This window comes from Anarrhichthys ocellatus, unplaced genomic scaffold (genome assembly GCF_004355925.1).
Source record: "Anarrhichthys ocellatus isolate YVR2014 unplaced genomic scaffold, GSC_Weel_1.0 scaffold4, whole genome shotgun sequence".
In the NCBI taxonomy this organism is placed as follows: domain Eukaryota; kingdom Metazoa; phylum Chordata; class Actinopteri; order Perciformes; family Anarhichadidae; genus Anarrhichthys; species Anarrhichthys ocellatus.
Window position 1 is genome coordinate 8,212,655 of NW_022280034.1, and position 14,918 is coordinate 8,227,572.

General features: G+C 41.0%; 1 protein-coding gene across 1 annotated transcript in view; it reads left to right on the top strand.

The window, feature by feature from the left end:
• Positions 1 to 14,918, top strand: part of atrnl1b (attractin-like 1b) — a 52,379-nt gene that overhangs the window by 35,337 nt on the left and 2,124 nt on the right. The window contains exons 26-27 of the mRNA XM_031842858.1: positions 2,695 to 2,773; positions 9,419 to 9,526. Coding sequence (XP_031698718.1) covers positions 2,695 to 2,773; positions 9,419 to 9,526 — 187 coding nt within the window. The remainder of the gene's footprint in view (positions 1 to 2,694; positions 2,774 to 9,418; positions 9,527 to 14,918) is intronic.

A 14,918-nucleotide genomic window follows, 5' to 3' on the forward strand; every position in this document is an offset into this window, starting at 1 on the left:
TGTGTGTGTGTGTGTGTGTGTGTGTGTGTGTGTGTGTGTGTGTGTGTGTGTGTGTGTGTGCGTGTGCGTGCGTGTGTGTGCGTGTGCGTGCGTGTGTGTGTGTGTGTGTGTGTGTGTGTGTGCGTGTGTGTGTGTGTGTGTGGGAGGTTTGGAGGGGACGAACCTGCGGGAAACTTAATCAGCCTGATGACAAAAATGTCATCTCACCCCACAGGGTTTCTAGACCTCCTTGTATGAGAGATACAGGGTGAAGAAATGACGGCACGACTGGGAACGAGCGCTATTTCCTCCTTCTGTTGTTTTCTCCTTTTTTTAAAATTCAAATATCGCCTCACCTTTTTTTCACTGCGAGCCACTCAGAAGTATCTTTTCTCACCTTTTCCTCATTGCTTCTTCGTCTTCGTGACTTCACGAACAATATTTCCTGGCAAAAATATATGCCTAAAATTATATGCCTAAATTGTAATCTAATTAGAGTCTGACTGTTTTAATGCGGTCTGATTAGATGCTGTAGAAATGTTGCTAAGTGGATGCTGCACTGTACTTGCAGAGGAGCCCCGGGGTCTAATTTATACTAATGAACCAGAGTCATTCCAGTCACATCTGTATGTTTATGTACAGCATATTTAAGTGTGTACACATGCACATTAGTGTTGCTCTGTGGTTACACCATATATATGCAGGCAGTAGAATGTGAGGCATGCGCTTGTTATTCCCGCATCACTAAACGTCATATAGAAAATAGGTCAAATGACACTAAACAAAGTTAAATGTATGTAATGTCTATATGCCTTTAAGAGGTTCGGCTTACGTTTCACAATTTTACTTCAAGATATAATTATTTATTCGTTATTTTAAGACTGGGATCATGTTTTAGCAGCCTCACAGGCCAGTAGGAAGCAGCTATGGATATTATTGATTGCTTGTGGTAACTGTAGATCTGAGCATGTAATTATCCTTTTCCTGTCGGTCCAATGCCAACACTCTTTTGTTCCACAATCGTCACCGTCAAATAGGACACATTTGTCTGTTGACTCATGTTGGCCAAGATGTTTTTAAAGAACAGTGGGATTTGTCTTGAGATCAATAAACTCAGGAAATATTCCTATAAAGTGCGACGGCTTCCTAATATCCCGCTTCCCTCATAAGTAAGTTATGTCTGAGTGAAAGTTAACACCTGCTGTTGCTAGATCTACAAATCAACCCATCCCATATCGGTAACTACTTGTTGAAAACTCGAGTGCTGCCTTCTACCTCGAGGCGTTGGAACATGAATGATTGCAGAACTCCTTTTATTCGCCGCAGAAGGAGAAGCGAAGAGGATTTAAGCTTCTTTACTGTCTAAAATAGTGACGATGAAAGCCAAACATCTGTCTAGGGATATTTGTCACTTCCACCGCATGTAAATGTCATTGAAGCCCCCACAACGTTCCCTTTCAATCACTGTTATCTTCAAAGGTTTCTAGGATGGTGCAAGTATTTTGAAAAGAATGAAAGGGTTTCGCATCTTTTTAAAATACACTCTACGTGCATTGGCGAGATGTTTGAAGCACCGAGTTTCCCTTCACTCAACACTTTAATCCCACTTCTCTTCTTCATCTTCTTCTTTTTTTCTTTTAGTTTGGCAGCCCCCCCCCCCCCCTCTCTTTGCTTTATTTGAGAGGCTGTTTTTTTTTTGTCACATTCCTCACAGACGTTATCGCCTCCTTTCAAAGATCCCGACCTAAAGAATCCAGCAGGTGTGGCCGGCAAACTTTGAAAGCCCACTCAAGTTAAAATATCAAAGAAGTGGGCCCAGGAAATCAGAGCTGGTCGAGTGTCTCTGGTGAAATGCGCTTAGTGGACCAGGCTGCCCATTTAAAACAAAAAACTGTTGCATGTCCCCGAAGACACAGGGGCTCATTGGTTCATATTACAGTCTGGGTCTCAAGTCCAGATATGCTTCATTGTTCTCGGCCATCAGGAACAGGGTCGCATTCAAGGATAATTCAGTGAGTGGAGAATAATTCGAGGGAAATGGCGACATACTTGTTGATTTTTTTTAATTTATTTATTTATTTTTTTTTGTATGTTGTGGCCATTTATTTGTACTTAAGCACAGTGGCCAGTGTGCAACGTGGCGCTCATAGGAAGTGCACAATGTCTCTTGAGCACATAATAATCTTGACGCTCTCATCTGTCACAGGGATAATGAAGCGGACGCTCTCGATCACTCATATTTTGATATCGCGGTAGCGCTCGGACTTTGTTGAATTTCCCTTGACTAATGATTTTACTGTTGGGTTATTAGTTGAAGTAATCGGCCAACATATTCATGAACGTGCTCCTCATTCTGCTCATCTCCTCATTTTTGTCTTTTTTAAGTTCAAAGGAAACTGAGTATTTAGGTCTACACTGGTACAGTAATATTGTAGTAATTTCAATATATCAAGGAAATACTGTGAATGTACACAACATTTACATTTAAATGCAGCTGTTGAAGGATATAATGTAAAGTTCTTGCAACATTTCAACATGAAACTCTTCTGGAGTCGCATGTTTGTATTCAATACCTACTGTTGCGTGCAATAAAAGCAAAAAGGCTTTAAATACAAGAGGGTCGTCTGCTCTCTGTGGGAAAAGAAGAGATGTGTGAACTTTCTCAGTGACAGCTGTTTCATCTTGCCTGACATTGTTTCCTCTCTTTCACTCCAGTTGTTTTCTATCACTACTCTTGGTGGCGGCAGTGGTGTGGAAGATCAAACAGACCTGCTGGGCGTCAAGACGGAGAGAAGTAAGTCCATAAAACTCATTCTGTTGACGCACGACATACTCCCGACCGTGGATATATTTAAATAACTGCCGGTTCACTCTGTGGAAAATAGTTGCTGCCCAATATGTTAGCCGAGGCAGCAGTATCCCATCAACATCTGTACGACTTGTTCAGAGGAGGTCGGTGTCTAATAACGGCTTCGGCGTCCCAGTTTTTGATTCATTATTTTGTCTCGAATAAAAATGGTTAACGGTAAGAAATGATAATTGTGATTAACTTTGTATTTTAAGTTAAATTGACTAGTAAAGAATGTTTGATGGAAGCAAGTAGCGATACAGTGAATTATAGGAGAAAAGGGGAAAGAACTAATTAATATTCAGTGTTGGTATGAAAGAGAGTTGAGAAAAGATGGACATGAAAAGGGGTGAACGATGAGATGACTGGCAGGAGAAATAAATATAAAAAAAGAGAGTAAGAAGAATATGGTGCAGGAAATTGAGGAAGAGAGCGAATGCATATCAATTCACCTCACTCCCATGAACCTGAACTGCATCGGGTGGTTCCCGGTGAGCGTCTCCATCATTTCCATCTCTTCAGACCTGATCCCTATATTCTCCGAGAGGCTCTCTCTGGTACTCAATAGCAGGAAGTTTAATTTGGTGCAGCCTTATGACCTGTAGTCTTCTAATAAAGCTCCCACAATTTATTCCCCCTTTGGGGATGACATTGATAATCGTAAGATCCCAGTTTTATGTCCTCTAATTGATATATGAAAATAAACAGGAATGATCGCTGCCGTGACTCCAAATCATGCCTATCCAAAGAATTAAAGTCAATAAAAATTAATGCAGGCAGATGGGCTCACGTCATTGAAATTCGGCTCACTTATCCTGTCTGCTCTCGGCATTCTCGTCATCTGTTTGTTGCTGCCCTTCAGCTGTCGCATGAAAATAGATAAATAGTTAAATAAATAAAATCAAAAAAAAAATCACTCCTCTCTTAATTTCAGGTGATAGAAAAGTTTTGTCACCGGAGCAATAAAACACTTTTTTTTTTTTTTTTTTTTTAATTCCGCAAGAAGGACTTGTTTGCAGATGACGCACCACTTTGTATCTGTGAATTAATGAATTACACATTTGAATATATAGTATGCATCTACTGTATATTAATACTCTGCAGTCCCTGGAGTCTGTCAAGCGTAAAGTTCAGTCAAAGTGGTCGCCGTGTATTTCTTTTTCTTTCTGAATCTAAATCCATCCGACAGCCTAAAATCCTCTGGGATTCTGGTACCAGCCATTGTTGCTACAACCTGAGATCCAACCAGCCTAAAATATGTAATTTCGCTCACTTATGCAGTTAAACCCTTTTGACACACAAGGTTTCTACGACATTGGCTTCATGAACCTGAGAAAAATGATACCTCACGGTTCCTCGTGGCCTTTTCAGCTGCCCTACTTCTGAAGAGGAGCTGCGTGTTGGTCACCTTTTCCTGAAAGCTGTAAAAGCCTCGAGGGGGGTTTCTTCAGTGCTGTTATGGCTACTTGGCTTCGCACGTTGTCTTTAACAGCTCCTTGTGTGGCGGCTCTCTAGTCCACATCTCTATCATGGAAATGGGTAGAGTCCATTGTAGTTATTATTATTACTGGATAAGTTACGGTCTGTTTAAATATGTTTTATATATGAAATGGGGACCCCAGTGCATCATTTATGTAAGAACTTGTGTCTGAAAATGTTTTTTGTAGCTACAAGGTCAAATGACTGAGAACTGCTTTTAAGTCTGCACACCTCGTACTGCAATCAATGTAAGCTTTTCATGTCGATCCAGACCTCCAATCAATCGCCATTTGTACTGATAAAAACACACCAAAGGTAAGACTTTCAGAATAGAGTTTAATTTTCTTCGAACTAAAGCAACATACAAATGGTTCAGCTGTAAAACAATCCTTTGAACAGCCTCCAGCTTGGATCCTTTGCTCACTTTTGTTTGATAAACTCTATTATCAGTGTCTGACAGCTGCAGACATAATCAATCACTCTTTTAAATTAAAAAAAAAAACTACAGAGAAAATAAGATCTTCTGTTGGTAGCATCGGCTGCTCAAAGGACAATCGCACGTAAATCCATTTGTGTGTCCTCGAAAGGACTCTGTGCTTTGTTTGTCTCAAGTGAGACGGGTCATTAGTAAATATTAGTCTCCATTTTAAAGTGCGCACTCATCTTTGGATGCAGGATTCAGCTGTTAACAGAACCGTGACTGCAGTTGTTCTGAACTGATTGATGATGTAATAATCTAAATAAAAAGGAAAATCATTTTAGGGCTTGTGATGGCACAATGTACAAGTTACCAGATATGTTAGGTTGCATTCAGCATTCTGCCACAGTCACTATGGTAACGTAAGCTCTAGAGTTTCAGAGGAACTTGCGATTAATAACACGTGTTTAGACGGTACCGAGTGTTTGAAAGATATTGCTGATTCGGCCCCCATCTGTCTTGTCCATTTGCTGAACTGATTGGCTCTTCACTGAGCCTTGTGTCCAGTTAATTTCAAAGGCCTTTTGAAAAGCCCCGTGCACTTACGAAGCTTGTGGGACGGATTTGAGCTGGAAGCCGTCTAATGCTCACAAGCCCACATTTAACACAAGGACGTGGAATAAACGAGTCTAAATGAGGCCCGTAGACACGGCCGAGGCGATGACAAGTCGCTGACAAGTCGCTGATCCAGCCAAGTGACATGTGGATGTCTGATACTGATTGAACTTCTGAATGTTTTTGTTATTGGCTTCCTGGTGTGAAATCTGTGTCAGTCTGTCTGGTTTGTGAGTAGATGTAAAAAGCAATGTCTTTATATGAAGCCGTTTTGAGTAATTTGGGATTTTTACTATAGAAACACACTTGACAAATTTGTCTGTCTGTTAACAGGATAAAGGCTTTCTATGTTTTGGCGGGAGTTGAAAGGACTTGTTCCAGAGGTGCAGCTGTTGTATTTGAATAATTTTAGATGAGGCAAGGTGACCAGACTCTGGTCCTGAGAGTGTGTGTGTGTGTGGGTGGGTGGGTGGGTGGGTGGTGGGGGGACAAAGGATGGAAGGACAACAGCTGTAAATGCCATGGAGGAGGACGAGCGCTGACCTCTTTGAAGCTACCTGTGGGGGGAACGGGAGGGAGGGGGCGCTGACATTTCACACGACTGCGATGCGGAAGATGTTTTACACACAAACATGTGGAGGCATCTAATGCAGCCTCCTCTCTCTCTCTCACACACGCACTCGTACAGACACACGGATTCACACACACACTCACAACGTATGTGCTGACTGTCATGCAGAGCGGCGGTGTTTTACCCCGCACTCTAAAAGCACTCAAAACTATTATTGAGCAGCGGCAGCTACCATAAGTAGGACCTTTTCTCTCTTTTTTTTTTCTTCCCCCCAGCATGTTTAAGCATTGTGTTTATCCTTCAGTAACTAGTAACTATGTGTCATCTGTTTATGTTTATGTAAAGCCATCCTCAGCCCAGAGACGTGGTCCTGGTCGTTCCAGTTTGATTCTGACTGCAGTCTCATGAACAGCTCAATCAGCAGTCATCGATCGCTGGAATAAGATTATCCTGCTCTTTAAGCTCCTGGTAACCTTGATTGTCCCTTGTTCAGTTTAACATTTACACTCTAATCATTTCCTCTGTTAGAGATGATTGAGCGCACCTGTGTTGGGTTCAGCTTACCCTTGGAAGCTTGGAAGCAGTTCCACTAATGAGTAAAACTGTATTCTAAAAATACAAGGTAGCATTTAATGAATATTTTATATGAGAATCCAACCCTATTACTTATCTTATTACCACAATAATACACATTATTCCCATTCCTAATGAGTTCTTTGTACTTCCGCCTACACAAAACCACTCAACCGCACCGATATCACATGTCGTTGTGCAGCTGCAGTCTACTATACAGGATATCTTCATTAAGTGAAGTCCATTAATCACAGTGGGTGTGTAGATTGCTCCAGCATTTATTTTGTTTTATTTTCCACTTTGTTATGATTTTCTTTAATTCTGCAGCCAGCCAGCTTTTTAAAAAGGACAAAGTGAGCCGCTTTGAGGTGTAGAATGTGCTCAAAGACGAGGTGACACTCAACCCTTTTAATAGAACCAAATGAAGGGAACAAAATGCTGTATTCACGAGACAGATAACTGGTGCACCCACTTGCAAAGTTAATCAAGCTGCATGGCGATGCGCTGCGTGTCCACCCTTATCGCAACCGTGAATGGCTCCAGCTTGTATTCCTGACAAAATCAGTCCGTCATTGCACAAGCCGTACTTGCTCTGGCAGAGTTAACTTGGTATTCATTCCTAGAATCTCTCTGGTATTGTTCTGGTCCCTTTGACGATTGTATTCCCACCCAGCACATGTTTTTGTGATGCCTGTGCCGGACACAGAGCAAAAAAAAAAACGTTCCCTGACTTTGCTCCTGCTCTCCTCGTATGCTTTGTTGCTTTAAATGAATTCTGCAACATGATAAATAACATTACTGCTATCTGACATTTAGGATGAATGTTGTTGGATTTGAAGCTCTTGTGTCGGAGACCATAATAAGCCGTGAGCTGTTTTCTTGTTTTGCAACAACCCCGCCGGGCCCTCAATCCGGCTTTTTATCTTTTCGAAAAGGGCAAAAATTTCTCATTTTGACCTGCAGTGGCCCAGCAGCCTCAAATCTATCGGCTTTGATGTTTAATAGTAGAGATGTACGGCAATCTAACATCGGCCCTCAGATTTAAAGTTTAAAAATCTGAGCTGCAAAAAGAAAAATCAATCAAGTGATCAATCTCAATTTCATATGGCTGTTGTGTTTTTTCTTTTTTTCTCTCAGCGTTCGCTCCCCTAGGGAATGTTTTCAGAGTGTTCAACAAAACACTTCTCACATAGAAATGACCTCAACTTTCCCCATCAGTGAGTCCGTACAACTAGTCGGTGAAGGAATGTTTGAATAAATAACGCATTATTTCTGATGCACAGAACACATTTAAAACACACTGACCATTGTTCACATTTTCAGCCTTTTTGCGTTTTTGTTGCTTTTATTTGATAGAAGAGAAGAGAGGGGAGAAACGTGGCAAACATGTTGCACAACAATGTGTGTGTTTTTTTACAAACATTAAATACAAATCTGTAGACCGCAGCTATAACATTGTGTCATAATGTTAATTATTACTGTTGAATCTGAAGGAGAATATGAAAATCAAACCCATTTAGTTGCATTGTTGTTTGCCATTCAATGTGTTCCAGACGGGTTAGAGGGCTTTTATTGCAAAGGTTTATTAAATATCAGCTGTATTTGAGAACATGCTGTTTTGATCTGTTGTTTTGAACTAACATGTGCAAGTACTAGTAACGGGGTCACTGTTGGCTCTCAAATATCTAATCAAGGTTTTTTTTAATTGAATACCACCATTTCCATCAATTTGACTTATTTTCCTGTGTACAGCCTCAACAGAACAATGATATTTGAAAGAATGAAAACGGAGCTCTGACATGCTCTTTTTCAAAGCGTCTTCTGCAGAATGTCTCCCCCTCCCCCCACCTGTTCACTTGTACAATGCAATCAACCTCTCCAGACCTCATCTTAATTTTTGCCAATTAATAGCCAGACTAATGAATGCTTAATTAAATTCAGAGTGAGTAAGGGTGGTGTGGGGGGGGGGGTCTGGACATAAGAACATCGGGGTTCATTATTACACCAAGGACAAATTCCCATTCAGGATGGAGACCAGGAGACGGCTCAACACTCTCATTCGGTCGACCCAAACAGACACTCGGTTTTATTAGACTGATGATATGAGATAATTGGATTGTGCTTAAAACAGTCTGGCGCACTTGGAAAATCATCCATTTTGTTCTTCGTTTGAAGGATGAGCTCGCAGCTGACGGTGGTAGATTCTCACCCCATGATATCTGAGACCACGGCAGATAAAAGCAGGCTTCTCATTTCTAACTGATCACTTTGTCTGCTGAAATGACAACTGTCAACTGGCAGACTTTCACCAGCCGTCGCTAGCTAGCTTCTTACGCGATCATTAGCTCCATCTAAGTTGAAAACACCGTCTCTGGCTGATTGTTTTTTTTAAAGTCTCCACCTGGCATGTTTTTAAAACGAGACCCCTATAGAAGGTGTCTTAAACATGCACCACATGATGTGTATATATATAATGCTGAAAGGCAGACGCTAAAGCGCGCAGTTCCCAGGTCAAAAGTCAGACGCCAGAGAAGAATTTCAGAGAAGAGCAAAGGAAGGCCAATGATCACAACTGCTGCTTGATTGGCTTAGTGATCTGAAGTACAATTAGATCCTAATACAACACAGTTAAACTCATCACAAATCCAATATCAATCAGTGATGTCCTTGGTGCTAAAAGGCTAGCCTGTTAGGATATTGATCAGACGCTGTGTTGCTGATGAAAGTATGGCGCAAGTTGTTTTACAATATTGATTAGCGGGGCAGTTTTCTGTTCCGTCGAAGCAACAGAAAACGTGTCACTCTTAGGTAGTAACCTAAAAACATTTAGATTTATAAGTGATAATGTATATACTGTTACGTATTCATGTATTAACATTTCAGTAAGTCCTATTTCTCACTCTTTTCAACACCTATCTGTTGTTTGATTTTACAGCAACTGATGAGAGAGCGCCAGCAGATGGCCAGTCGTCCGTTTGCCTCGGTTGCGGTTGCGCTGGACACCAGAGGAGAAGAAACAGAACTGCTGCAGCCTGTGGTTGACGTGAGTCTTGCTTGCGCACACACACACACACACACACACACACACACACACACACACACACACACACACACACACCTCCTTGCTGGACTCTTTCATACCAACAGTGAAACTTCAGTATGTTGATTTCTTTCATTCTGATTTTATTGTAATGTCTTCTTTACAAATTCCACCATCACACGTCTTCACCTGAAACTAGCTGTAGTCTTGACAAGCGCCACAATGTTTGTCCCCCTGTCTTTGTCCTCTTTGTCCTCCGATTTGTTAATGCTTCTCCTGACATGCATACAATAGTTTTGTGGTGCCACATAATTGCACCTTATTGTGTTGTACTCAACCACTCGCAATATGTCAGCCTTTTATCCACTCTCCACATCAATAAGAAATCTGCCAGCGATGGTCCTTTCTCCCAGTGTCCCTCTTCTTTATATGAACTGTGTTCTGCTATCGCGGCTACAGACGCGCTGACATTTTCCAATCAATGTTATAAATCTTTTATGTGAAGTGATGTCATAATGCCAATTTAAAAAAAAAAAAAAAAAGATTTATATCAATTTTTCTAAAGTTTTATATATAAAAAAAAAAAGATTTCATGGTTGTTTTAATCCTCTTGCAAAGAAAAGCTGGTCATTACTTTGAAAAGATTTTAAAACGATGACGTCAGAATGGTTTGTGGAACATTTTGTTATTGTGCATGTTTTAATTTAGCCTGATTTGTCCTCCTGGAAACATGCCGTATAGTTAATTTTGCACTCAAATTTGTATGAATTCTTCTTTCTACCCCGCGTGCTCGCGTGCTTTTGCACATTCAAAATGTTTGGCACAGTTGCTACATAACCTCATTATTCCTCCGATGTGAATGCCTCCCATACAAACTGAAAATGGAGAAGAATCCCAGTCGGTGACACATGGGATAAAAGCCTAGCTTAGGACAATATGGGGGAGCTACATCCTCAAATTAACATCGAAGGACCAACAGTGTTTCCTCAGCCAGAGCCACCTCTGTGTCACCTGCCTGCTGAGGGAAATAAAATCACTGTGGCAACCAGGAGAGGGGCCCTACATTAGCTATTAATGCATGATGCTGAGTGGTACTCGGCATGCATTATGGTGTTGTGAAGGGCAATGTAAAGAGCAGAAGCGGAGAAAAACAATGCTTCTCAGCTCTCCGAGTGCACTTTTTTGAGTTGTACCTCTAAAGCATCGAGGTACAGTCTCGGTCTGAATGGTTTTAGAGACCACTGCTATTACCTTAGATTTAGCTAAAATGTTAATTACATACTTGGAACGTGTTTGTTAATCTGTCGTTTTAATAATTTATTCCTGTCGTGTTCCTTCCTTTTTCTCCACCAAAAAAAAACAAAACCACCCAACGCAGTGTTCTCGTTCTGGAGCGCATTAAGGCACAGACGTTGCATCCGCTGGAGAGTTTTTGCCGTGAACAATATCCCAAGCTGTTTTGGAAATGATAATTGGATAAAACAATCTTCAGTCTTCTGCTTCTCGACTCTTTCAAGATGCAGGATGAACCTATGAATGCTCGACTTTCAATCTCACTTAGAGGTCCGTATACAGCTTTTGTTTTAGGAAGTTACCGCAAAAGTTTTGTTTTGTTTGTACGCTGAATGCTTTTCAGTAGCACCTTAGAAATAAGAGTAGAAACTGTCCTACCCAGTGCATTGCCTAAATGTATTTTAAAAACACATCTTAGAGTGGCAGTGTTAATGGTGAATCCAGCACACATCTAATTCGTCAAGCAGCTCTTAATTAAGGGTTGTTGGTTAATCATTTACATTTTCCAGTATCTTATTCAACGTCGTGTGACGCCAGCGTTACCGTGGGCAAGGTGTTAATTCCAGCCGTGCAGTCGCCAAATAAAACACATATCTTATGTACTCTCTGAAAGGTCATAAAGCATACCTTGCAGGGAAGCAAAAGCAAAACACACATTTCTCTGTTGAAAAATGTGTTTTCAGAGGTCGTGCAGTTGGTGCAGCAATTGCGGTATTTTGCCGACCAGATTAATGATTTTATCCCATTTTAAGTTTCCAGCTGTTGTCTATAACTGATGTATATGAAAGCACAGAGTCATTCTTTTGGACTCATCCCATAAGAAGAAATCGACATAGTTTCAAATGTGCGAATGCATATGTCGGACCATATACAGCTCCACCACTTACCTTGGCTCCAGCTGAGGGTGAACCATATGAAACGAGCCTAATTATGTTTTATACAAATAAATTGGTCAGCATCTGGCACCACTTAGCTATTGTTGATGTCAAAGAGGACACTGATGTCACGCTGGCTTCCTATTTGTTTTACCAGCTCTGTTTGTACTTCAGACTCAGACCCACTCACTCACTGAGTTAGTGCCGACAAGACACATTTTTTTCTATTTCAGGGACAAAGTTAAGAGCCGGTTTTTTTTAGAAGACAATAACCGAACTAATAGATGATGCAGCTTGCACAGGGAACAAGACGCGGAGGGACTTACAGCACCACAATGACCCTTCACACCCATTCCAACACATGTAAGACCAAGTCGGCACTGGTCTCACTGCATTCATTATTATCAGCTCTCTGTCACTCAGACCCTCCAGCTGGTCTGAGAGAAGCAACCTTCGTGCCCGTTTCCTCCATCTTTAGTCGGTTTAAACCCCCAAGAGATGGTCATTGCTTTTTGTGATTAAGATGTCAGCAGCTGTTTTCTTTCGGAACAGAAAGCCAATCGAGGCACAAAAAAAAACTGCGCGGCCTCGGTCTCGATGTCACAGATGTCTCACTATGGCCAGCATTCAACATATGGAACCACTAACGGCCATCTAGTGTGATGGATGACACCTGTCAGCGGAGGAAAGGAACGCACATAGTGTGTGTGTGTGTGTGTGTGTGTGTGTTTATGTGCTTGGATGATTATGAAGCTTGGGTAATGCATCGTAGAAATGCAGGATGTGTAAACCTCCTTTGCAAGATATGATCATGGAGACAGCGGTTCAAAATGCCTCTGATTAAAAATGGAATGAAATCATTTATTTTTTTATTTTCCTCTGCATTTTATGAATATTTCTGTTATCCCAGATTGATGGAAGGATTTCACAGATGAAATGAGAGTGAGCCAGAAGAAAGAAGGTGCTATTTTTTGCTGCCTTTCACACAAACGACAATGGAATCAAATCAAAATCACATCAATGACGTCGTGGTACTTATGTAGTTCGGTGTAGTTCAAAGAAATTGCACAACAAACAATGTATTGCTGAATTGGACGCTCCATAGAGTAGTCATCATTTAGTCACCTAATTGAAAGACAGAGGCATTATAACAACATATTTTAGACACCTAAAAAATCAATATTAGCTTAACTTGAGTCGAATGATCCGTCTTGAAGTCGGGCATCTAGAGGCTAGATCTATAAAGGACTTTGAAGAATCGTACACACATTGGTTGTATAGATATGAATGGTGTTGACACGGCAAAAAACAATTCAGATTCCGGTACAGCCCTAGTTATTGTGTGGCTTCGATGTTTTTAAAGGGTGAGTTCAGATTCAGCGGTAGAGCAGAAACTCGTAAAATGACGATGAAAAGCATAGATAACGGTTTCCTTTCCCCGTCATGAAGGGCAGTCAAAGGTTCAAACGGTGGCAGTGGAGACCGGATGAGTAAGCAAAGGGTCCTTTAATGTAAACAAAGCTCATTTAGAGGTTATACCCATGATGCAGAGCAGAGACTACAGTAATAGCTTTGGGTAGTAAGAAGTGAGTATTTACAGAGTTCATGGCTTTATCCACTGATGTGGAGCCTTTATTCTTGCTCCTCATAGAACCAGTCAGTGGGCATGTTCAGGGTAACGGGTGTAAGCAAAGATCTGGTGCTGTAGAACTAGAGATGGCAACAATATAATGAACATGAAAGCATTTTCATATCGTATGTTTCAAGGTAATCCACCCTATATTTATTGAAAAACCATCGTAAGATAGTAAAAGTTGGTTTTATCTTAAAAATAAGTTCAAAACAAAATGCATTTTTTGACATCTTCACAAAGTACCTCAATGTTGTGTAAGTATTTCATAAGGACCTTTCAATAATTCATGTAAATATTGAGACGGTATTTCCACACGTGCTATGCGGCGCTGCTGTAGCTTCTGTCTTACAGGCCAACATCTCTCTTCCGTGTTAATGTGTTTGGAACAGCTGTAATGATGTTTCACCCAGCGGTCCGTGCAAATAGAGCTTGTGCAGTGGAATCTGCTTTAATCTAAACTCGCTCCCTTGCACGAATGTGGCTTCTGCGGCTATTCATTAGCGGGATCACTCGAATGCTCGTGAAATAGGCTGGCAATTTAATTGCCCTTGTATGTCAACGATAGATCCACGGTGGGCCTCTTGTTCATGAATATACCTGAAAAGATTGAGAATACTAGATGTTTGATGTCGGGCCTCATGTGATAAACGTTGGGCGCTCCTTCCCGCCGTTTAGCGGCTGATTAACAATTAGAGTTTGTGTCTGTCGCGTCTAATGTGCTTTCTTTTGGTACTTTGGTTCACCTTTGTCCTGCTCTTCGTTCACCTCATCTCTCTGTCCCTCCGCATTAGTTCCAGGTGATCAGTAGTACAGGCAAATGGAAAATCTCGACAGCATTCATAACCTCAGCAAATGATTAATTTTGATGAAGGTCAAAACCAATACATCTCAGAATCAACAGTCCGTAGCTTCTTTCAGTCGTACGTAGATGTCCGTTGATCTTTTAAGAAGTTGTTTTTTTTTAAAGACATTTGACAAGTATTTGTGCGAAATGTTCTCTGCTGAGAAATGTTCATTCGTAGCGTCTGTATCACGAGGTTCGTCATGTTAAACTACTTGTGAACGCTTTCAATATAAACGGTGACTAAGAAGCAGACTTCATTGGTTGAATGGGAGATTACACTCAATGCTTCACAGGAAACAACATGGCACCTACTTTTCATTAAAGGACTCCAAATCTGCATGTAACTTCTGACCGTATCAATTATACTAAACATGCTGTTTGTAGTCAGTTGATCACTGCTTTTAGAGTCGGTGTTCATTCAAAATACACAAACTAGATTAAGTGTTTTTGTATTAAACATGTTGATACAAATGAGCGCAGCCCCACTGCTGATTCCTTCTTGTTTTTAATGCATGCGCATTTGCATCCCTGTTTTTCTGCCTCTGCTGACTCATCACATAATCCAGCTGGACACGTAGAAAAAGGGAAATTATATTCAGACATGTTATTATTCCCCAATTTCTATCCCTCCATCCAAAACATGCTGTGAAACCCCTAACATTCATTATCAGGATGACATGTTTTTCACGCTTGAGACAAGCGGTTTTGGCCATTAACTGAGTGGGTAGGTCATCGCCTCAACACGTGGAC